At 37.3% G+C, this 26033-nt stretch overlaps 1 protein-coding gene and 1 pseudogene across 1 annotated transcript; one reads left to right on the forward strand and one right to left on the reverse strand.

Moving 5' to 3' along the window:
• Nucleotides 1-15054, reverse strand: part of LOC149541499 (chromatin remodeling protein DDM1-like) — a 29519-nt pseudogene extending 14465 nt beyond the window's left edge.
• Nucleotides 15055-25524: 10470 nt separating this feature from the next.
• Nucleotides 25525-25926, forward strand: LOC149541500 (beta-galactosidase 10-like). The gene has a single exon (XM_089795620.1). It carries the CDS (start codon nt 25525-25527, stop codon nt 25924-25926), a length of 402 nt encoding a protein of 133 aa, XP_089651746.1.
• Nucleotides 25927-26033: the final 107 nt, after the last annotated feature.

Genomic DNA, 26033 nt, shown 5'->3' on the forward strand with positions numbered 1-26033 from the left:
CCCTAGCCTTGCTCATCATATGATTATGAATTGTTTGTAAACGTACAAGGACATCAAATAAAAAGGGATGGGCCTCAAGCAAGGCCTCATCAAAGATGGTGTTAAAAAATTGTACAAAGAAAACACCCAGGACCGAGGTCTAAGCAATGAAAAAACCCACCATTGAAACAAGAATAAGAACATAGTGATAGATGGTGCCACAGACACTTGAAAATTTCATATCGTAGGAGTGGCTACCAATGTTCCCACCACATTTTGTCAACAATAGACTTATCAACAACAAAACCCTAGGTATCACTAGCAACCCATGCTGACTAATCAGCAAGTGCCTACTCATCATAATACAACTAATGCTATAACACTTGCAACAGGTTCTAGACCTTGTGTTCAAAGGAAAAAATGCACATATACCCCTTTGGGGGAGCCTCTTGATGCTATCTTCAAAAAATTGGCCAGGGATAACCTTGTTCAGTATCCACAAATGTAACCCTTGGAACCCAATAAATCTAGAGCATCCTAATACAAAGACAATGAATATTGCAAATTCCATTGTGTCAAAGGACACACTACCCTTAAATGAATGTAGCTTAAGGATTATGTATAGGACCTAATTAAATAGAAGGAGATCATAGTATGGGCACAACCCTCACCCAATGTAAGATTAATGATGTATCAAAATGCTTTCCCTCCTCATTACACAAACCAAGGAAAAGCACCAGCAAACCCTCCTATCAACAAACTGAACAATGCTCTAGGTAAGCAAGATGACAACCAAGATATGTCTCAGTATTATACCTCAGCATACCTAGCCTATGGTAGCCTTATTAGTTGCATATCACAAGTTGAGTTGTTCATCAATGTCATAAACATCAAGGAACCAGACACCCAGTGTGCAGTTCCTACCCGTCGAACATGGCTCAATATTGCTGGTCCACTTGTATCCACACAAATCAGACCACCATTAGCATGACCATCTCCATCTCGAGCATCTCCATCAGAATCACCTTCATTAGGGCCATAGTATAACATCTTGGAACACCTTGGAAACACACTAGCCCAAATCTCCATCTTGGATCTCTTACGGACAATCCCACTTTATTAAGAGATCCCTGACAGTACTCTACATGAGTCACGCATCCCCTTCGACATAAAAACCACCAAGTTTCACAACTTGGTTGGCCATCTTTTAGCCTCATGTTCCTTATCCTTCAAAACCACTGATATCCCAGTAGTTGAACTTGATCCTATCCTCCCACTTTGCATAACTCTCATGGTTTCTAACTTTGTAGTAAAATGTGTCATGATAGATAATAGGTTGGCTCAAAATCTATGTACTCTAAAGTTCATCCAATAGGAAAGATATACGGAAGTAGATATCATCAATAAAGTGATCACCATCAAGGCATATGACAATTTGGAGTGCACCATTGAAGGAACCATCTTGCTCCCTATCAGAGTTGGCCCAGCCACTCAAGAAACACTCTGTCACATAGTTGATCTTAATATTCCATATAACATCCTCCTCGATTGCCTATGGATTCATGCAATGAAGGCCATTCCATCCATATATCATCAGTGCATCAAAATTTTGCATAATGGCACCAAGATAACCATCACATAGATCCTAAACCATTTGCTTATTGCAATGCAGTTGAAGCTTCATACAAAAATCATTGTCTTGGGATCAAAGTGGGCACCATCATGGCTAGTTCCTCTGGCACCTACCATGATTCAGACACCATTTTAGCGTCCACTCTTTCCATGGTTAAGATCAATTACCAAGGTTGTGGTGAGTATAGTCTTACGGATGCTTTTTTCATCGACGGTCTACCACTTGATCCACATACTCAAGGCTACTTGATGCATCAAGGGCCTAAATCAAAAATCATCCCTCGACTCCACTAGATGGGTTCTACCACATTTGTTACCCATAGTATCCTTGATGGAGTAGAAAATGCATCAAACATTAACACATGGCTATACAATGAGCCACCTCCTAAAAATGAAGCACTTCTTGATCACTTTAAATAGAAATATCCCTGGTCACATTGCTTAGCCATGGAGCAATGGGATTATCAAGGAGGTGGTTTAGGCCACTAGGAATCAAATATGAAACAACCTATAGAAGCACATCAAGGACAGAAAACTAAAGGCTTAGGCTATGGACTCCCCACAACTAGGGTCACTACAATGGAAGGCCACACCTTTATGAACATCCAAAACACTCTCCTTGAGGATGAAGACATCCCTGAGGAAGTTGAAAAGAAAGTTTACGATGATATTTTCCTTGAAAAAATAATCCTTGGAGCTTTTGTGCTCTACCAACTATCCCTAAATCTTATAGACCTCCCCCTCGCTCACCTCGAACTCATAGATTGGGACCAACCAAGTGACGTTCACGTTGATGAGTTTTCTACTAAGCGTGTGCTCTTTAAATTCATGGGGGCAGAAATCCCACATAAATGACTGCCATCACTGTTGGCATATGTCTACAAACTGGATCCAACAGGTTACTTCAGGAAGGAGAAAATCTCTAGTCACAAAAATGAAATTCAAAAGAAAATAAGAAAGATAAAAGATAAAAGAAAAACATCCCATGGTGAAAACTCCTTTGGAGTGCCATTGGGTGACTCAAAAAATGAAACAAAAATAAATGATGTATCTGATAGTGAAAACCTCTCAGAGGCACCTGAGGATGGAGATTTCATCCTCCCCCCCCAAGAGCATCATCCACCTATATCTTTAGTTTTGACAGAAGAAACTCGACTTGTAAATATCAGCTTAATAAAGATACCACATATTATATACATTACAACCTCTCTACCACTTGAGCAAGAAGATCTTCTCATTGAGGTTCTCCATGAGAACATGGGTTGTTTTGCATGGTCATATTAGGACATGCCATGTTTGGACCCCAAACTAATAGTGCATGATTTGACAGTGGATCCAGGAGCCAAGCCCATCAAGCAAAAACTTCGAAAAATGCACCCCAAGGTGGCCTTATTAGTCAAAGTAGAGCTAGAGAAGTTGTTAGAGGCCAAAATCATTTGGCCAATATATTTTTTTGAATGGATTTCTAACATGGTACCTATTACCAAGCCCTTTAGTGATATCAAGATTTGCGCAAATTTCAGGGATCTTAATAAAGCTTGTCTAAAGGATGACTTTCCATTACCAAATATTGACACAATTGTGGATCTCACCATAGGTCATGAACTCTTGTCACTAATGGATGGTTTCTCTAGGTATAATCAGATTCATATTGTAGAAGAATATCAACATAAAATGATATTAACTAAACCTTGGGGCACATTCTGCTACACCATGATGCCATTTCGGTTAAAGAATGCCAAGGCAACCTATTAGTGCACAATGACAGTCATCTTCCATGTCCTAATCCATAAGACACTTGAGGATTATGTGGATGATATTTTAGTCAAGTCTCTCAATGCTTTGGATCACTTATCTCACCTTGAGGAAGTGTTCAATCGACTTGCAGAATGTTGTCTCATATTGAATCCAAAGAAGTGTGTCTTTGACATTACTTTAGGAAAGCTCCTAGGCTTCATTGTGTCATGGTGTGGTATTGAGATTGATCCGAAAAAGGTCAAATCCATCATGGATATGGCTCCACTAGGAACACTTAGGCACCTTCATTCTTTGTAGGGAAAACTCCAATCAATCCAACAATTCATTTCTCAGCTTGCTGATAAGTGTCAACCTTTCACTCACCTGCTTAAGAAGGATCAAAACTTTAGATGGGACCTAGCTTGCTAGTGAAACTTTGAGCTCATCAAACAATACTTGGCTAATCCACCTATTTTTGTTCCTCTAGTTGTAGAGAACCCTCTCATATTATACATCATAGCTACTCCCATGGAATTAGGTGCTCTTCTAGCACAATTGGATGATGCAGGAACGGAACGATCTATTTATTACATTAGCCAAACATTAGTGGGCTATGAGCTCAACTACACGCCAATGGAGAAGGCTTTCTTAGCAGTGGTGTTTGCCACCTAGAAGGTGTGTGACTACATGTTGAGTCATACTATGAACTGATATCAAATATTGATCCATTGAAATACATACTCTCTCTCACAGTACTCATCGGATGCTTGAAAAAGTGGGTTACGCTTATCAGTGAATTTGACATTCAATATATTGACAGAAAGGCTATCAAAGGCCAGGTTATTATAGATCACTTGGTATATGCACCCTTGGTTGCAGATCACCCACTCATCATGGAGTTTTCAAACAAACATCTCTATTTGATAGAAGAGCCATTACCCTAGAAGTTATATTTTGACGGCTCCTATACATCTCATGGCTCTTACGTAGGTATAGTCTTGGTTACACCTCAAGGTGATTATATTCCCAAATCTTTCGAACTATAGTTCTAGTGTAACAATAACATTGTAGAGTATGAGGCCCTTGTTGTAGGACTCAAAATTGCCATTGAATGGAATATCATGGAACTTTAGGTCTACGATGATTCCCAGCTTGTCATCAAACAAGCCTTGAATGAATATCAGACCAAGGATGACAAGCTACTACCTTACAAGGATCTAGTTGATCAATTATAGGAGCATTTTACTTAGATCCAGTTCATATAGGTACCTAGCCTCTAGAATAAGGTAGTTGATGCCATGACTACTATTTGTTCTCTCTTGGAAATGTTGTGTGAAGCTACACAATATGAATTCTTGGTTGAGTAGTTGCATGAACCCATATATGAGAATGATGAATCAACACGGGTCTGTATCTTGGTTGGTCCCCAATCCCCATAGTACCATGAAATTCATGCTTATCTACTAAATGGTATCATATCTCCTCACCTCACACAAACCCAATGCCAAAACCTCATTCACAAAGCTTCCCATTACACTATCATCACCCAAACCCTATATTGTCATGGTTATCATGATACTCTCTCTCGGTGTTTAGACCAAAATGAGGTTGTGATGGCTCTTAACAAGGTACATGCTAGACTTTGTGGTGCTCACACAAGTGGGATAGTGCTAGCCAAGCAAATCCTTCAGGCTGGATATTATTGGCCTACTCTAGAGCATGATGCATGTGAGTTTCTGAAATGATGTTTACCTTGTCAATAGCATGCTAATTTGATCCGAGCTCTAGCATAGGACTTGCAACCCATTCAACTGCCATGGCCTTTTTCTTGTTGGGGGTTTGATCTTGTTGGCCTCATTGCACCACTTTCTTTAGAAGGGCACAAATGGATAATCACCACCACTGATTATTTCACTAAGTGGGTCAAAGAAAACCCCCTTGTTACTGCCACGAGAGTTCCAGTGTCCAAATTTATTTTGTATCATATCATATGTTGCTTTGGTATCCCAACTACCATTTTTATAGACCATGGAGGAAATTTTGAAAACCCAAATATGGAGGAATTATGCATTTCACTACACATCCATCGCTGCTTTTCTAGACTGTATTTCCCACAAGGTAATGGTCAAATGCATGTAACTAATAAAACCCTACTTAGAATTCTCAAGAAAGTTGTCAATGACTTCGGCCATGATTGGCATTTGCAAATTAATCCCACCCTATGGGCATATCACACTTCATTTCGTACAGCCACTTGCATAACTTCATACTCCTTGGTCTATGGTGCTGAAGCAATCCTACCTATTGAGGTTGAACTCCCATCTCTCTACATTTCTCTATGGGGATAGATATCTGATGAAGAGTATCAAGTGGCTTGACTTTCTCAGCTTGATCTACTTGATGAGAAAAGGCAACAGGCCTACGACCACCTCATGGTCTATCAAAGTTGCCTCAAGCACAATTTCAATAAGAAAGTCCATCCATGCAGTTTTTAGGAAGATGACATGGTCCTTAAAGAGAACATGAAGGTTTAGACTGACAGAGAAAAGAAACGTAAGTTCAAGCCCACATGACTTGGTTCTTATGTAGTCACAACATCTTTTGGCTATGGAGCCTATTAGCTATCTACCCTTGAAGGTGACGTCTTAAATGATCCTACCAACATTATTCACCTCAAGAAATTCTATGCCTGAAGGAAAAATTTTAAAATCAAAACATAGGCAAAGAAAAATAAGCATCCAGTGGTTAAAACTTGGCAATTCAAGTGCCTTGGATAGGTCCCTAGTGAAAAACTACCAAATAAGTGCCAGGAGTACTAAAAATTCTTCATTATCTGTCACTGACATGCACCCCCATGTCACCCCTCCATATTATATCACTCATCTCCATGTTTTTCCAAGGTGTTCCTCATTATTTTACTACTCACCATGCTTCACAGCATCATCCTCCAACATCTCGCACTTTGTAACATCCCACCTCACTCCTGTATAGTAGCATCCCATGACACATACCCCATGTATTCTACCACATGTATCTTATCAAGTGCTATTCATCCTTGTACTTTACCATGTGTATCATATTTAGTCCATAGAATTTTGTGTATCATATCCTTACACAAATCCTTGTCGCATATGTACCATCTCCATGTAAATACAACAATATCTTGATCCTTGTACATAAATCATGCTTTACATAAAACCCCACCTGTAAACAAGCTCTTGTATCATAGCAACACTATCTTCTCATCTTGAGATTTCCCCCATCATTTACATACCTACTACTATGTCTTTTGGTCTAGAGTTGTCATGTCCCCTTTTCAAATAATTAAAAATAATAATTTTTGCTAAGGCAGGAAGGCCCAAAAAGGTGAAGTTTCGAAAAAAGGGGTTAATCTTTGGAAATTGATGGACTAATAAATGAAAATTATTATTAAAATATTTTTTATTAAACCCTCTTGGACGTGAGTTAGGGTTATGCCCTCTTTTAAGGGGTTTGGAGGCATTTTGGGCTCATTCTAGAACTTAATTTTTGCGCATTGCTTTGTTGTTCTTCAGAGGCTGCCAAACTTGTGGAGAAGGAGACCCAAGAACAGGATTTTTCAGGTTTCTAGGAAGGCTAAGGATGAGAGTTTAAATCCATTCCATGTGCATGCTCATGCAGAGTTTGCCTTTGTGCTGAATAGTGCAGATTTGTGGGTTTTTGGGTGTGTTTTTTTGTAAGCATTTAGTGTTTCCGGTTTAGTATTTCATATCAGTTTGGGTTGCTACTATATATCAGACATTAAGATGTTAAAATAGATCTAAATTTATGTATTTTTTCATGATTATACTTGTGTGATAGATTAGTAGTGTTTTTTGTGGTGTTTTTGACTACTTTGTGTTGTTTTCGAGAGCCCGATGAGCATTCCGGTTGAGTATTTCATATCAGTTTGGGTTGCTCCTCTATATCATATATTTAGATGTTAAAATAGAGCTGAATATATGTATTTGTTCATGATTATTGGTGTTTCTGTGGTGTTTTCGGCTATTTTGTGTTGTTTCGAGAGCCCGTTGAGCATTTTTTTTGTCCTCCATTTGGGAGCTGTTGTGTTAATGTTATATAGATCTAAAAATGTCATTTTGTAGGCTGTTATGCTGCTGAAATTTCTATAAAAATTTCCACTTTCAGATCTATTAATAATATGTGAAGCTATGAAGTTTTTGACACTATTTTCGGCATACCCGATTTGGGGTTTATTGAGAAATTGGTGGATCTTTGTAATATTCATTGTTTGATTTTAAAAATCTGATTAGAAGCTTGAAATATCATTTAAAATTAGAGAAAGGGTCATTTTAGTGGTATCAGAGCTATGATCTTGCTAGCCTGAGGGTTTGTAGAAGTTTGCATGCAACTAAGTGAAAGAGAAAAGAGATATTTACAGCGAGAAAAGAATAAAAAAAATTTGATCAAACTTCCAGTTGAAAGTAAAAGTACAAAATCCAAGGAAGGAAAAAGTATGGCTGATCCAGATGAGATGAAAAAGAAATTCTTTGAAGACATCCAAAATACTCAGAAGCAAACAGTGGATAGTTTGGCAGAAACTAGAGAGGCTTTGCGAATATTGACAGAAAAATTGCAAGGAGTTGCATCTATTAATGAGAAAGGGAGCACTTCAAAGGAGCCAAGAAATCTAAAACCCACACCCTCTAAATCAACAAAAACTATTTTTTTGCATACAGATGAGTCACCAGTGCCAAATCTAGCCCTTAATCCCATGGAAGAGGTTGCAGGTAACTTGATTGCACTAAGAGCTACTTACAATGGTTTAGATGATGACTTTTGCAGTTCGGTTCCTTTTAGAGAATATGTGGATATGATGAACAATTTGATGCCCAAGAAAGAGTACAGGAGGGGGCATGACATAAGTGGAAGAGAGCTAAAAAATAAAATAAGCAAGTTTACAACACCTACTTTTGATGCAACAAATAAAATTTCAGCTAGAGCATGGCTACAAAAATTACAGACCTTCTTAACACTTAACCCCATGAAGGAGAGTGATGTCGTTCAATTTACAAGTCTACACTTGGAAGATGTAGCCTATGATTGGTGGTATCATGGAATGACTACTCAAGGTCATGATCAGGTAACTACATTTGATGGTTTTAGTCAAAGAGTGATAGATAGATTTGACCTCAAAAATGATGAAGAGTATTTTAAAGAATTGTCAAAGTTGAAGCAAACCAAATCAGTTAATGAGTACATAGAAGAGTTTCAAAAAGTGGTTGTTATGGTACCTGATATGAGTAAAAAGAGGATTGTTTATCTTTTTCTTGATGGTTTGGAAGATTCTGTTAAGGGTTTGGTTAAGGCTTTCTCACCCTCAACCTTATAGGAAGCTATCAAAAGAAGCTTGCAACTTGAAACTTGCATGCCTATGAGACCAGTCACTAATCAAAAGCCCCCAAATCTTTGGCAACATAAGGAAAAATTTTAGAAAAAGACTTTTCCAACACTACCACCAAAAGATGCGATAAATGTGGCAAAAAAGAAGGTAGATGAAGAGACTAGAAGTGAATTACAAAGGAAAAAGCTTTGTTTCACTTGTAGAGAACCATGGGTTCCAGGACACAGATGTTTGGGGAAAGGTCAAGTGCACTATATTGAAGTTGCTTCAGAATTTGATTCAGATGAGCATGAGGAATTTCATGACACTAAGGAGGAGGTAGAAGAAGAGAAAGAAAAATAAATCAGCAAGGATGGCACTTTAGCAGCATTATCAGGAGTCCCAAGATACCATCCCTTTCGAATTTGAGGGTTATTAGCAAGGCAAAGGTTGACAGTTCTTCTTGATAGTGGGACAACTCACAATTTTATTGATGACAGATTTGTCATGAAAAGAGGGCTTAAAGCAAAAGATTTTGAGGGATTCAATGTTACTGTAGCTGATGGATTCGCTATGCCTTGCACACGGGTGGTGAAACAACTCAAGATGACCTTAGGAGATTATGAGTTATGTGATGACTTCTATGTTGTTCGCATTGGGGAGATAGATCTTATATTGGGTGTTCAATGGTTGTACTCTATTGGAGGCTATTACATGAACCATCAAATTATGGAGTTTAAATTTCATTCCAATGGGAAAGAAGTTTTATTGAGAGGCTTATCAAATCATGCACCTAAGGCAGTCTCTGCAAAGAGGATGGAGAGGACTTTTTGAAAGGACAAGTAGTATGGGCAGCAGGAGTCATAATCCATCCAACAAGCTCTCCAAAGAATCAAGGTAATTTCCATTTTGAAATTCAAAATATTCTTGATAAGCATAGTATAGTTTTCAATGATTTGCCTCCAGGATTACCACCAGAGAAAGGTTACTCCATCTATGATAAGGAAATGTTGGCAATCATGCATGCACTTAATAAGTTTAGAAAATATTTGGTATGTGGGAGATACATTGTAAAGACAGACTATAATAGACTCAGGTTCTTCTTGAACCAAAGGGATTTGAATGATCGTCAACAAAAATGGGTAAGCAAATTGCAAGCTTATGATTTTGATATTGAATACATGAAAGGAAAGGATAATGTGGTTGTTGATGCTCTCTTAAGAAAGCCCACTCTGTGTTCCATAACATCTATCTCTACTGATTGGAAAGTCTCCATAATTTTAGAGTATGCTAAAGATTCCTTTGCCACCAAGATTTTGGATAAGTTAGTGGATGATAACAGGTACAAGGCTACTGATGAATTGATTTATTACAAGAACAGGATCTTCTTAGTGCCAAGATCAAAAACTAAGGAGAGGATATTGAGGGCTTTTCATGACACACCTTTGGCTGGTCATCAGAGATACTTCAAGACATACAAGCAAATTCAAGAGTAGTTTTCATGGAAGGGTATGAAGGAGGATGTCCGTAAACACATTAAAGAATGTATGGTATGCCAACAAAGCAAGAGTGAGCAAAATTTTCTTGCAGGGTTGTTGCAGCCACTTCCTATTCCTGAACAAAAATGGGAAAGTATTTCCATGGACTTCATCACTGGGTTACCCAAGGTTGAAGGTAAGGATTGCATATATGTGGTGGTAGATAGACTAACTAATTATGCACATTTCTTTCCAACCACATTTGATTTCAAGGCATCACAAGTGGCTGAATTGTTCTTCAAAGAAATTTTTAGATTACATGGCTTGCCTAGAAACATTGTCAGTGACCAAGACAATAGATTCCTTAGCTCATTTTGGAAGGAGCTCTTTCATTTGGTAGGAATTGAACTCACTCCTAGTACTAGCCATCACCCTCAAACAGATGGACAAATAGAGATAGTTAGTAAATGGATAGAGGGATATTTGAGGAACTATGTTTCAAATCAACAACATGCTTGGGTGAAATGGTTGCACCTAGGGGAGTATTGTTACAATACACCTCATCACATGTCTATTGGTATGACTCCTTTTTGTTCTCTTTATGGTTATGATGCCTTTTCCTTTATTGATCTCGTACTTTCAGATAGTAGAGTACCCGTAGCAAGTGATTTCCTCAAGCAAATCCAAGACATAATAAGGTCCCTCAAGGATAATATACAACATGCACAGAACCAACAGAAGTTGTATGCTGATAGGAAAAGGACCAAAAGATATTTTAAGGTAGGAGATTTGGTATTTGTCAGGTTGCAGCCATATAAGCAAATCACCTTGAAGAAGAGTAGGGCAGAGAAACTCAATCCAAGGTTCTATGGGCCTTATAAGATCACCAAGAAGGTAGGAGAGGTAGCTTATGAATTGGAGCTCCCACCAAACAACAAAATACATAATATTTTTCATGTATCTTGCCTGAAGAAGGTTCTAGTCTAGCAAACCATAGTATCTATAGAATTACCACCTCTTGATGATGAAGGAAAATTAGTTTTGATCCTAGAAGAGATTTTGGATACAAGAGAGAAAAGATTGAGAAATAGGAGCATCATAGAGCATTTGGTCAAATGGAAATGATTACCACTAGAGGATGCAACTTGGGAAGAATCACATATTCTTGAGCATTCCAACCTTCATTTCTTGAGGAAAAGCAATATTTGGGAGGGGAGGACTTGTCATGTCCCCTTTTCAAATAATTAAAAATAATAATTTTTGCTAAGGTAGGAAGGCCCAAAAAGGTGAAGTTTTTGAAAAAGGGGTTAATCTTTGGAAACCAATAGACTAATAAATGAAAATTATTATTAAAATATTTTTTATTAACCCCTCTTTGATGTGAGTTAGGGTTATGCCCTCTTTTAAGGGGTTTGGAGGCATTTTGGGCTCATTCCAGAACTTGATTTTTGCGCATTGCTTTGTTGTTCTTCAGAGGCTGCCAAACCTGTGGAGAAGGACACCCAAGAATGGGAGTTTGTAGGTTTTTAGGAAGGCTAAGGATGGGATTTTAAAGCCATTCCATGTGCATTTTCATGCAAAGTTTGCCTTTGTGCTGAATAGTGCAGATTTGTGGGCTTTCGAGTGTATTTTTTTGTAAGAGTTTGGTGTTTCTGGTTGAGTATTTCATATCAGTTTGGGTTTTTTCTGTATATCAGAAATTAAGATGTTAAAATAGAGCTTAATTTATGTATTTTTTCATGATTATACTTCTTTGATAGACTACTAGTGTTTTCTGTGGTGTTTTCGGCTATTTTGTGTTGTTTTCGGGAGCCTGATGAGCATTTAGATTGAGTATTTTATATCAGTTTGGGTTGATGCTATTTATCAGACATTTAGATGTTAAAATAGAGCTAAATATATTTATTTTTTCATGATTATACTTTTGTGATATATTATTGGTGTTTCTGTGGTGTTTCCAGCTATTTTGTGTTGTTTCGAGAGCCCATTGAGCATTGTTTTTGTCCTCCGTTTGGGAGCTATTGTGTTAATGTTATACAGATCTGGAAATTTAATTTTGTAGGCTGTTATGCTTCTGAAATTTCTATAAAAATTTCCACTTTCAAAACTATTAATAATATGTGAAGTTGTGAAGTTTTTGGCAATATTTTCGGCATACCCGATTTGGGGTTTAGTGAGAAATTGGTGGATCTTTGTAATATTGGTTGTTTTATTTTAAAAATATAATTAGAGGCTTGAAATATCATATAAAATTAGAGAAAGGGTCATTTCAAGAGTCCTGATGTCATTATATAATCATGCTTGTACATACTATCCAGGTCTTGTGGCGATATCTTGCATCCCTAGCCCATTAGTAACTTATTAGTTGATCTCTTTAACAAAAGGTTAATTTTTTGCACTTGGGCTCTTTTGTTACAAAATATTTGTTTTTTTTTAATTTTGGTTGATTTCTTCCATGTATCTCTCATTTTTTCCTCCTCACGATTGCCATGATCATTCTATATCATGGTGTGTTTTGACTAGGGCAACATAGGAGCATAGTTTTGATCACAGTATTTTTTTGCTACTTGTGAGTCTATCGGATATCATCTTTGCATATTCCAAACATGTTTTCCTCTTTTGGTTAACATGGTTCACTTGGGTGATATCATTTGCTTGTGGATCACCCAGCATCATTCCCACACTAATCCCTCGGGAACTCATGTATGATGTTGGGACAATCCTTGCATGCCTATTTGATTTAGTCCTATGGAATTTTTGGGAAAAGGCCTTGACATTCTTAGTAACCCTGGTAGATCCCTAAAAATCATATATCAAATAAAGTGATCACACTACATAGTGGTACTTCCTCACGAAGTACCCTGTGCTCAAGCTTCCCCTACAGTTCACATTTATTTTCATAACCCCTGGTATCCTCCTCCTTTTCATCATCTATCTCTCCCTTAAAATTGTCACTCTTTCCACCATTCAAATCATTTGATTTAGGTCATCACCTATTAACTCTTTTTTTCATTCTCATCATGATGTGATCCCTATCATAAGTCACTATCCTAGTTCTAATCTCTACTATCATCCTAACTATGATTTTTTTGGTCATACATTTTCTAACATCATTCTCCTTTGAGTCAGCATCTCTTACGATCACTTTTTATATCATCAGCTTACCATCATAAGTCTAGCATTAGTTATCCTATTACTACCATCATCATTTATCTTGTATCTCCTAGGCTCTACTATGTTGTATCATTATCACCTTTTATCATGTTATCATCTCTTAGAATATCATAGCATTTGCTCCTTTTGTTTATCATAAAGGTGCATATATCTCTTTTTAGCTTATGCCTATTTTTAGCATATCATAAATTTATTTTACTCTCTTTTAGTTTGCTTAAATTGTAGCATTGTGAATTCATCATTAGATTATCATTCATTTTAGTGTCAGCATTTATCATTAGTTTAAGATTATTATTTTACATCCTAGTTATCTTTGATGTCCACCATTTAATTAGAATTCATTTTGTAAAATCATTGTTTCATTAGCATTGGACGTTCATCATTTAAAGTAGGATTCATTTTAAACATTGTAGTTCATCATTATATTGTGATTCATTTTCACATTAAAATGCATCATTTAATTAGCATTTTAGTTCATCATTTAATTAAGCTTCATCTTAAAAATTGTAGGATCATCGTTTCACTAGCATTAACATCAATCATTTAATTGTTCATTTTTCATATCATAAATTTTTTTGTTTATCATTTAATTGCCGAGTCATTTCTTTTACCATTTATTGTTTAGTTTTTATTTATCATCATAACAATATCATATCACATCATATATCATAAAGTAAAGCCTATCAACAGAAATCATATCAACATGTATCACATCACATATCATAAAGTACATCCTATCACTAGAGATCACATAAAAGCATATAACATCACATCTAAAATATCATAAAATAAGATCACATCATTAGGGATTGCATCAAAACATCTCACATCATATCTATCATAAAAAGAATCACATCATTCAGGATCACATCATAAATATCTCGCATTGCATCTAAAATATCACAAAACAAATCACATCAACATATATCAAATCACATCTTCAAAACCATAGCTACAATCAATTGCATCATAATCATCGTAACAAAATCACATCATACATCCTACAATCGTAGCACATATCACATCCTACACCACAAATCATCAACACATCACATTCTATATATCAAAGAATATCAACAATATACATGACATCAACAGTCCATAACATGTATTTCACTAGAATCGTCAGCTCCATATATTAATGAAAGAATGAAAGAATAATAGTCTATTAGAATATAATGTCCATATCATACAAATAGGTCTGAGCCTATGCAAAACATCCATGAATCTCAAAATGGCCAATATGTGCAAGATAATCAATATCCAAAAAGTCCAAATCATCAGTAGTAAATCTATTGTCTTGACATCATTAGTCTCCTCCTCTATCTCTCCCATGGCCCCTGGTGCTATTGGTGGTGGAGGTGGTGGCCTCATTAGTCCTCTCCCTATCCTAGAGCTCTCTACCTCATCCCTCCTCCCCCACCTCTAGCTCAGTCATGCTCTTTGACTATTCCCTATGCACTGGGACCCACTTGTACTTGCCCCCCCAACACTCCATCCACTATCCCCTCCTCCCTGCATCCCTATGTGTGTACTTATCATACCTGACTAAGTCGATCACTTGTAGTGCTCAATCTGCAATGCTGGGACTACCATGTGGTACCTCCCCCAGTAAAAATTTTCCCTCTCCCTCAGATCCTCTACCTCTTCCCATAGTCTCCTCATCTCATCCACACCCCCTCCCACCACCATCTACGCTTGTAGGGTCACCACCTCCACCACCAACCTATATCTCTCCTACTAAAGGGCTTCTATCCTCATTTGTGCAGCCTATCTCTCTAGCATGGCCACATCCAACCTCCCCTCCACCCGTCCTACCTCTATCTACAACCTCCCCACCTCAAGACTTGCCCTGTCTGCCTGTCCTTGAGCCATATCCTACTCTTGTATGAAATGATCTCGCTCTATACAGAGCTGATCTTGCTCCTACTGTGTATCACAGAGTAGCTGGCTCATTACTACGTGTGCTTACTATAGCGAATCATATCGGGTTTCCAGTTTGTCATCTCCTCCCCCAGCCAACGATCCCCCTACATCTCCTCCTGTTGGCCTCTATAGCCGCTACTCCCCCTGCTCTCGCTCTCCCCTCCTCTCCTTAGCCCTCTACTCCCCTCATCTCTCTGGTAGTTGTTGCCTTTCCTCCACTCCCCTCTCCCCCCTATCCACCCTCCTCCTCTATCGCATCGAATCCTCCTCCTAAGAAACCATTACTACCTGCTACCACAACCCTTTAGCAATGTACCATCCCTATCCAGCTACCTAAGCTAGCTCGCCTGCCACCACCACCGCCCTCATACCTTGTGCTCTCTCCACCAGCCTTGAATGTACCCAAGTATCATGGTACTCCTAGGTAGAGCCTACATCTACTAGCCCATCGAACTAATCCCACTACTGCAGCTCCAACCCTAGCCATACTTCCAGTAAACCATCTCTTCACAGGGCTAGCTTGCACATGGATACTGGCTTGTGTGTCACATGCTGATACCAGTTTAGCACCCCTAGCGCCACCTGCTGCCACCTAAACTGTTGAAGTACTCTGTCAGGCCTGTACTACTCTACTATGTAGGCCCATCGCCCAAACACAAAGCATGGAGATATGGTGTATGGAAGATGCTCTCTATCCTCCACCCATGGTCCCAGGCCCATGTATGGCCTCCACACCACTGTCATTATCTCATCAATATAGACTCTCCAGTAGTCCATTGAATCTATGTGGTGATATGTTAGTGGCTTGGCCTAGTTGTACACCATTGGCTCCTCTACTTTCCTCTCTCTACACCCTAGTGGTCTGAGTACTACAATATGCTCCCAAGCTGACACCTGTAGGAGAGTTAGAAAACCAATACTCCTCCCCTATCAACCACCACCCTAGTACACTATCTGTTGTAAGTCCCTGTACAACTCAACCAACATCAACAAACCCCACACAACTAGGAGTCCCACATCTACTATCCTCATCACCACTGGAATCAGCGACCCCTATCTCACCTGTATTTGGGGCAATGTACCTTGAAACTAGCCCCAGCACATAAAAGTAAATTTGCCTCTTCGGTGCTACGTGATCAAGATGCTCATCTAGGGACAATTGTCCTTGTTAGATCTTGAACTCAACTTTGCATCCCACCAATCCCTGTACAACCACCTCCACTGTCATCTCCCTGGTCGCCATCACTGGCATCCCCTATACCAGTAGTCTAAAAATGCGATACACATCCTCTAATGTCATTTTCATCTCCCTAGTCGAAAGATGGAAGGTTGTTGTCTCATTGTGTCATTGCTCACATAGGGCTGTGACCATCACCATGTAAGTGCGGGTATGGGGCAACCTTTCCAGGTAGCCTAGTTTGATAGCCTCGATCTATGCCCATTCTGTAGGCATCAACATCTCTCCTATGCACAGCACCACTGCTCACTGCTCCCTTGATACTAAATTATCCAAGGACCATTGCACACCACAAAAACAATCCAAATGTCAGTTTTCTATGACAAATTATAATTCTCAACTCCTTACTTTACTAACCCCAACTTTTTTTGTGTTTTTTTGCACCAACCCACGTTCCTACGAGAATGCGTTCCTATGAAGCTCGACCCTTGCATTCCCATAGGTTTATCTTCCAACAGGATCACAATGTTGACTTTTTCCTATTCTACCCATTTGACCCACAGTCCTGTAGCTGTGGGAATTGTGTTCCTAACGGTGTATTTCCTAGCAGGATTGCACCTTTGACTCAACCCTCTCCTAGTTTGACTTGCGTTCTTGCGACTGTAAACCTGCACACTCAAAATTTGACATTCCCACGGATTTACCTTTTAGTAGGATCATGCCTTTGACTTGTCCAAAAATTTGACCTTTTGATCATGTCCCTGTCTGCACATTCCCGTGCTAGCTAAAACTAGTGAACCCGCGGACCCTTGGTCCTGTGGGATCACATTTTTCCATTTTCCCACCCTGATTAACCCAACCCCATCCTCTCTTTGACCTCTCTGATGGCGGGATAGCATCCCCACAAACTCAATCATGTTCCCTTTTGTGAGAGCATGATCTTGCCAATTTACCCTCAATCTTGCATCAAATCTCACCCTGGGAATGTGATGCCACCAAAACTAAATGAGAACAGCAAAATCCTAGTCATTTAAGCTACTTTCGTAGGATTGCAATCTCGTCGATCCCACTCACGTTCCCATCGGACCCGTGTTCATGGGATCACATTTTCTCTTTGGTGGGAATGCAATAAAAAATATAAAAAATAAAATCATGGAGAGGTTTTAGACCCTATCGATCGATCAGGTGTCCCCCATATCGTACTCGTCGCACTATGTCTGCTCAGTGATCCGATTTCCCAATACCCACCATTGTAATGTCTAATGTAGAGCTCTTGCCAACAATATATCCTCCTTAATCTGAATGAAAATGACCCCTTCTAGCTCCCTTCTAGCCACTTATAGTTCCCCCAAGTGCCCTAGCTACCCCTATGGATCATCCAGGAATTTGGTTCCCCCCCCCTCCCCGCCTTTCTTTTTTACCCTCTTTTTATCTCTTTTTATCTATTTTTCTCTCTTTTGTGTCTTTCAAGCCCTTTCCAGCTTGTTGCAACTCTTCAAGAAGTCATCGTGCCTCATTTTGTTTCCTTGCCGCCTTCTTGAGGGGGCATCACATAGTCTAGTCTCTCTTTCTACTCAAAATTGGGGCAACCATGTTGCTTCAAAAAATTCTTCTTCATGTCATTTTATTCGAACTTCTTTGAAATAATGTTGTTTCAACACTATGTCAAAGAGGGGCAAAATGTAGACACCTAAATCTGATTACATCAATAAATAATCATATTTAGTTTTCTCCTAGAACATTATTGATTAAATATTTACTATTTAATTAATTAATCGTCATCCTCTAGTTAATTAATTAATTTAATTAACCATAGTCTAATTGATAAAATCAAATGATCACCCAAAATCAATTTATCAATTAAATCCTTCTTCCTCTATTAAATTGAATAAATCATTAAATATATTTAATTTAATTCCATACTCCCATTTTATTGAATAAAACATTTAATAAAATATTTAAAATCGTAAAAGCCTTCATAAACCCTATCCTAACCCCTAATCCAACCCATTCGCCCATACTAACCTCACTTAACCCCCTAATTAAACCATCTCATAAAAGCTAAATCACTTACCCCCTAACTCCCCTTCTAAGCTAATCCTAATCCCCCTTCTAATCATGTGCACAATCATAAACATGGGTTAAGACTTGCTAACCCAAGCTATAGTCAACAAATATCTTCTCCTCACCCCCTCCAACATAAATGACCCTTACACATCTCTTACACCTCTCCCATCCTCATTCAGGACTGTTACATAATCAACCACTCTCATTAAGCCCTTCACCAACCCATATCCTATCCTCACACTCATCCTCCTTGTGACAAGTGTCACCTCCCCATTGGTGCTAAACAAGCACAATCCATGTGCTCCCTTTTGAGTGCATCTTGACCCTCCCTCAGCATCTCATCATCTTGGCATCTTGACCATCCATTCCTCCAATCCTTGGCCTATAAATTGAACCCTCTCCCTTCACTAAAACAATTCACCTTCCATGCAAAGTTATGATGCTATTTTGAGAGCTCATAAACTACCAAAATATTATTATAATGTTGGAATCACTCCATGAATCCATTGTTGAAACCTTTCTTCACTCATTCCATCCATCCATCTAAAGCTTGACCATATCTTGTGAGCATATACATCTTAAATCAAAGACAAATTCATTGCATCATGATGTTATACCATTAGGAGCCTAACATTCTTAGTTTGCTTACTTTTGTGGTAATAGCAATCGGTCCTATCTTAAGTGTTTGTTTGTTTGGTTTTGTTAATGCTTCAATTTAATAGTTAGTATTCATATTATAACACTAAATTAGGTGATACAACACCCACTTAGGAGAGAGTGTTAGGATGGGTCACCATCATGTTGATTTTCTAATTCAAACTTGTTAGTGATTTTAGGGGGCCTAAATGGGATCCTAGAGTGTCATTTTATTGATAAAAAGCCACCCTAATGGTATTATAATAGGTTAGGGGCCTAAATTCAACTATTTTAGTGATTACCTAAATTAGGGGACCCCTTAAACCAAGCCCTCTTGAACCAATTTGAAATTTTGAGTTTCCCCATGAGAGTACCCTCACAATCCCACTTGGTCAACTTTCTTATTTTGTGGGAGCAACAATGTAAGAAAGGGGAGGCTTGATGTTCCTACTAAAAAAGGGTTATTAGAGAGTCTTTTAGTGGAGGGGTGACCAAATAGTGGGTTGTTCACCCACTCTCTAAGTTTAGAGACGATTAGATTTTGGAAGGAAAAAGAGAGCTCTACTATAACTATCATTACCCTAGCTTGGACCAAGGTTGGTGTTTCAAACTATGCTTCATTCTCATTCTTGAATATTATAAAGTAGGTCTTCAAGTATGACAAATGTGTCAATGGAGTATGCATTGTAGTGGGAGTCATGCATTATGGATTTTGATATTGTATTGTGGCATTGTGAGAATGTGTTGTGTTCTTGTTGCATTATGGATTTTGATATTGTGTTGTGGCATTGTGAGAATGTGTTGTGTTCTTGAAGATTTCTTGTTTTTCTTCTTGGTTTTGTTTTCTTGTTTGGATTGGAATGAGAATGTGATCATGGGTGTGAGGGCTTCACTCACCATTGTGGGAAGGGAAGAGAATTCCAGGGTGAAGGGCATAGTTGGGCTTGCATAGTTGAGGACCTTGGAGTATGGGCTCCATTGTATGTCAATTTTATTCATAATCTACTTTGGGGATGATAAAGGAAAAATGGTGAAGAAAGGAAGTAAATGAAGTATGGGTTTCAAGGAAGATAAAGTTGTTGGTAGTGTGTGGTGGAGGATGTTTATGAAGCCCTAAAAGGGTATCATATTTTGTTGATTTGGGAAGCCCCACAAGAGCATGATATTTTTATTATTTGTGAAGCCCTGAAAGGGCATGGAAGTAGTTTATGGTAGATATGATATGATATGGAAAACCTGATTTGAAAAGCACACCTTCACCCTATGTTCAAGGTTCCATTGGTGAACCTTTGTGAAATACCTTAGATGGGATTGTTAAGTGTTGTAATGTGATATTCATACATTTGTAAGATTGGAATGAAACCTAGTTTGGATCTTGTTTCCCCTGCTCGGTGGGTGGCTTCATAGAAGCTTAGGTTGGGAGGTGAGCCTCCATGGTTCCAAGTTTTGAAAGTATGAAACCTTTGAAGAGGATTACGGTTTCACCCTTGGACAATGTTGAAATACCAAGTAGTTGTGAGGAGATTAATCTCTTTCATGCCATCTCAAAATATGATATGATATTAAGTTTCCATTGTTGTGATGATGTAATGTGAAAAGGGATTTACTTCCCATTGTACATTGTTGTAAATTTGTAGAGTAAAGTTTGAGAATTTGTAGATAGTTGTCTTTGCAAAGAAAATTTGTGCCATTACCATATTGATGTTAGAATTTTTTTTTTTTTTTGTCATTTATGTACTTCATTGTAATAGAGAGGTCTCCACCTTGTTTCTAATCATTGTGATGCATGAGTTCATTGAGATTTTGTGATGTAATTATATCGTAGTTTTAGTAATGAGAATTTATATGTAATGAAATGAAGAGTTGAATAGTATTGAATATATAGTTGAAATGTAGGAAGGAACCATTCTAACTAGATAATTGATTGTATTTATGGAAGAAATTAAATATATGTTGAATTTCATCCATTTTTTTATACAAGATTCTGGAATAAAGTTAGTTTAAGATGCAAGTATATTATTAGTGAATAAATGAACAAGTTGATTTCATGAAGGTTCATATCTTAATATAAGATTTAGTTGTCTCATTGTGAAAAATGTAGTATAGATCAATGAGTATAATGTAATCAAATAAGTATTCAAGTTAATGCTTTATACAAATTTCACTATACAAAATCTTATCCTAATCTAGGCTCAAGTATTTAAATGGGAACTCATGATCCTAATATATTAATCAATGGAAATTAAAATAAGTGGAAGAGATATCACAAACACCCATGAGAAAAAAAAAAGTGTTGGGAGAGTGTATTTGACTCTCTAGATTTTGTATGGAGAGCAGAAATAATCCCATCTCATGTTATAGACCATTATAATATTCCAAAGAATATTCTTTATAATATTTTGCAAAAATAAAATAAAATAATAAAAAGAACCATAAAATAAAAGTGCTAAGGCATAGGCTAAATGTAACAAGCAACATGTAGCATCATAGCTCCCACCATATGCATGATAGTTGTATTATTATGGAGGACAGAGGAAAGAGGTTGGGATTAGGTGATAGACAATTAACTATAAATTAAGCATGAAGAAGTTAATATTGATCTATAAATTGATGGAGAGATGTTAACAGTTACTAAAACACCACTATATTTTGACAAGTTTAAAAGAAATCAAATATAACAATACCCACAATTGACAATGAACTAAGATTGGAGATAATAACTAAACTACAGAAGTTATGTTCACTAGGTATTTTTTCAAAGTACAAGGCTTATTGTCTTGATTCTGTACAAACACTAGAAATTTAAAAAAAACAAGCAATAGATGGGTTCAATGGTACCACATCTAAAACCTTCATGGAGGTATTGAGACATACATTTTTTTAAACATATCTTAGTCTCACATGCTATATAACAAACAACAATCAATGTCACAATGATTTGTAGTTGTTGAGACAGCTAATGATCATTTAGATTGAGCATTTTTTTTTGTTAAAGTAAATGGGGAAGGGCCCAAACCCATTGTAGATTACACTTTAACAATTGGAACAATAAGTTGTTGTAAGATGGAATAGAAAATTAGGTAACCAAAGAGAAATGCCACAAATATGATTAAATCTAAAAGTTACTATCTAATGAACATCAAAGTTAAGACTATGGAGTGGCCCTAATTAAACAATCTAAGGATTTATGGGTCAAAAGAGAGACACTTATTCTTTCAATGAACAGTTATCCAAGTCATAATACCTTTCTCTAGTTGAGAGGAGTTGGAGCCAACAAGCCCATTAAAAGCAATGCACTAATTGGACAAGTGAGTTGTCGTGCCTAGAAGAGGGACCTAACAATTTGGAGAGAGGAAGTCCACAAGAATGGATAAGATAATAATACTACTCTAAAGAGAATTTGAATGAGCTAGTAGAGTACAAACCAATCAATTTGGTGCAAGGGGAACACTAAGAGAAATGATCAATATAAGGAAACCAATGCCAACTAAAGAGACAGGAGCTACAAGCTACCAAAGTAAGAGTAGTATTCAAAGAGTGGGGAGTAGTATTCAAATTAAAAGAATTTGATCTAGATTGTGAAACCCAAGGATAAGTGTCAAATGACATTATTCAACATCCTTTAAGTAGGTAGTAGAGGAGTAAATCCTAGAATTGTGACAACAAGAAGAGGCAAAATGTTTAGTTACAAAACAACATCCACACTTGAACAAATTCCCTTTGTAATCTTGATTAAGTCTCTAATGCAAGTCACCAACCTCTAGAGAAACCACATGCATAACAATGAATCAAATCACAAAGAAACCAAACCATAAGGATAAATACCCACTTTATCTTAAACAAGCGGGGTCTACTGCTCAAATATCCATGAGTGCAGTGCTTCTAAAGAGAAGGACATGAGAAATTAAATCTTTAAATAAGTTTCAACTTCTCAGAATAAGAAATGCAGTCCAACATCACCTCCAGAAGAGACGTAGAATAAGGGATGCATTTTATAGAATAGGAAGGTTCCTTTAAGGGCTTATGAATTAGATGAGCAAATGAATATTTAGTGGAGCATTACCAAATACATTAGTAGCAAAACTGATATTGTAGACCTCATTTTAGCCTCCGTTAAAGAAATAATTTTAAATTTAAATTTCAAAGCTTGTCTTTAACATCATTTATGTGTAAGTCAACAACATTTATTTCTGAGAAAACTTTCTACAATCCATTTGACTGAATTTTAAAATGGAGTGGCGATTTTGGTGGAAAATTGTCATTCTTCCCATAGGAATTTCCCTCAGGCTTTAAGCCAAAATAAATTCTTAGACATCTAATTTTCATTATTTGTTATTTATTTCTGAGAAAACTTTCTACAATCCATTTGATTGAATTTAAAACGTGAGTAGCGATTTTAGCATAAAATCATCATTTTTTCCATAAAAATGTGCTCAAGGCTTTAAGCAAAAAAAAAAAAAATTCTTAGACATCTTTCTTGCATCTAATTTTCATTATTTGTTTAGCGTCATTTATGCCAAGTCGTCAACAATTGTTTCTGGAAAAAACTTTCTATGATCCATCTGACTGGATTTAAAACTAGAGTAGTGATTTTGGTGGAAAATCATCTATCTTCCCATAAAAATTCTCTCAAGGCTTTAAGCTAAAACAAAATTTGAGACAATTTTCGTGCATCTAACCATCTTTAGATCTTTAATTCATTGTCTATTAATTTCTAGAAGAGCATGTATTCGAGAGCAACATGAAACTTCAATTAAATTCATCTATTTCAAAGCAAATATGAAACTTACAAAAAATTCATCCAACGAACGTATATTACTCATTTTTTGTAATAAGATATTCTATGTGTTCTGGCAACCCGAAGGAGCTATGGATGGCCTCGTTATAATACAAATATAATAATAATCTGTAGCCTGACTTTAAGTCACCCATTTTTTTATTGAGTCATATAGTCATCAAGTCAGTCTAGGGTCTAGGTCTAAGTCTTTATAGGTAGGTGATCTTTGCCAAGTTTCCCTTCATTTGCCATCTTGTTTTAAGCTGGGTGGGATGTTTTGAAGGTCTCATTAATTGGGTAGGTTGTAGCCCACAATCTGGCAAAGATTATGATCTTTCAATTAATGATCTTTTCAACAAAAGAATGGTTGGGGATTATGATTTTCAAGCATTCAGAAAGTTTACATATGGATAACACATTGACAGAATTGGTTTTGGAAGTTTCAAATTTTATTCCTTGTGTATTCAATTGTTGAAACCTTTCTTATACTAAATGAATGCATATGTGCCAACATGGCTCTCAGCAATAGAGTATAGACAGTCACAGATTGAATCACATCTTAGATTGTTTATAGTTTTGAGCAAGGTCCAAACAATAGAACTTTGGAAAGAAGTCTTGTTATTAATACAAGACTATGGATGCAATTCTTTGAAGGCTCTTTGATTGAAGTAATCACTTTAAGAAGGTACGATAATGCTAGCAGCTCGACAGTCACATTATATGTCCAGGTGTTAACAATGAGAAAGGACAACTCAAGGATACTCTCCTAGTATGCAAGGGTGATGTGATTTGAAGTCATGACTTCATTATTGATTATCCCACATGTTTCTCCTATTACTGTAGTAGATATTGTGGCATGTTATGGGCCTCCAATAGAATGTTGTGGTGGAAATCTATGTAGATTGTGCGCCAAATAGATAACTTTAATATATCAGACTGATGCAAACAAATTTGAATGTTTCAACCTCTCATAAGGGATAACTCTGCTATATGTTGCTCATAATGACGGTTTCATAGAGATATGGTGACATTGGAAAAATTAGTATGAAGGCACGACTACATCCCCACAATCTGTGATTAAGTATATATACAATTGATCGAATTTGCAATATATTTGTATAGGGCACAAACAAGTTTCAGAAACTTTAGCCATAATACTGATGCCACCTGGAGAACTATTCACAACCAATTTTGGTGAATCATGGACAATGTATGTGATCTGTTTGATAAATATTCAGGATTATAAGAGGAAGAGCAAGTTGGAAAGTATCATTCAACAAAGATGCTACTGAACTTCTCTCATGCCTCGATATCATTGAAGAGAATGTGTATGGCAAGATCAATCACTCATATATGAGGCAATATCTTCAACTACAAATATACCCAAGTCAATGGCACCAAATATGACAAAAGAAGGTTGTAGTTATTATGTTCCTCTTGTCCACGAGTATCCATATATTACACATTCAGTTAGTTGTGATGCAAATGCGTCTATAAATTTGGCATATGGAGAATCAAGATTATAGACTAACAATTCTAGTTGCTCAAACAATCTTTCTATACAAGTTTGGCAAGCGACATGATCATCCAACACCAATCAAATTGTTATTGGGGAAGTATTGATGTTGATGAAGAGGTAGCTTCTCACAAGCGTGGTGCTCAGCAAGCTCTTCATATAGTGTCTTGGGGACATGATTTGCACGTTTTTGTCAATGGAAAGTATAAAGGAGGTGATTTGGGGGGTTATGATGCTTGGAATATCACGTTGCATCAACTTATTTCATTGAGGAGGGGAAGGAATTACATTCAACTTCTAAGTGCGACTGTTGGATTGCAAAACTATGGGTCATTTTATGATCTACAAGGTGCAGGACTCACTGAGGTTAAATTGATGGGCTTGAGACACGGGGAAATAGATCTGTCATCGGAAACCTGGAGATATCAAATTGGATTGAAAGGTGAATTAGTTACGGGAAATTGAAAACAGATGAGGGAGCTGCAAATCACTACCATCTTGCTCCATTATATTGCAATTCAAATTTGGGATTTGAGACTTGAAAGGTTGTCAAGGTGGCCATGATTGTTTAG

Source organism: Cupressus sempervirens, chromosome 8 (genome assembly GCF_028749045.1).
Source record: "Cupressus sempervirens isolate cs-2001-9-10 chromosome 8, ASM2874904v1, whole genome shotgun sequence".
Lineage (NCBI taxonomy): Eukaryota > Viridiplantae > Streptophyta > Pinopsida > Cupressales > Cupressaceae > Cupressus > Cupressus sempervirens.

What these genes read in the sequence shown, in the direction of transcription:
- LOC149541500 (XM_089795620.1), top strand. Translation starts at nt 25,525, where the DNA reads ATGATCATCCAACACCAATCAAATTGTTATTGGGGAAGTATTGATGTT.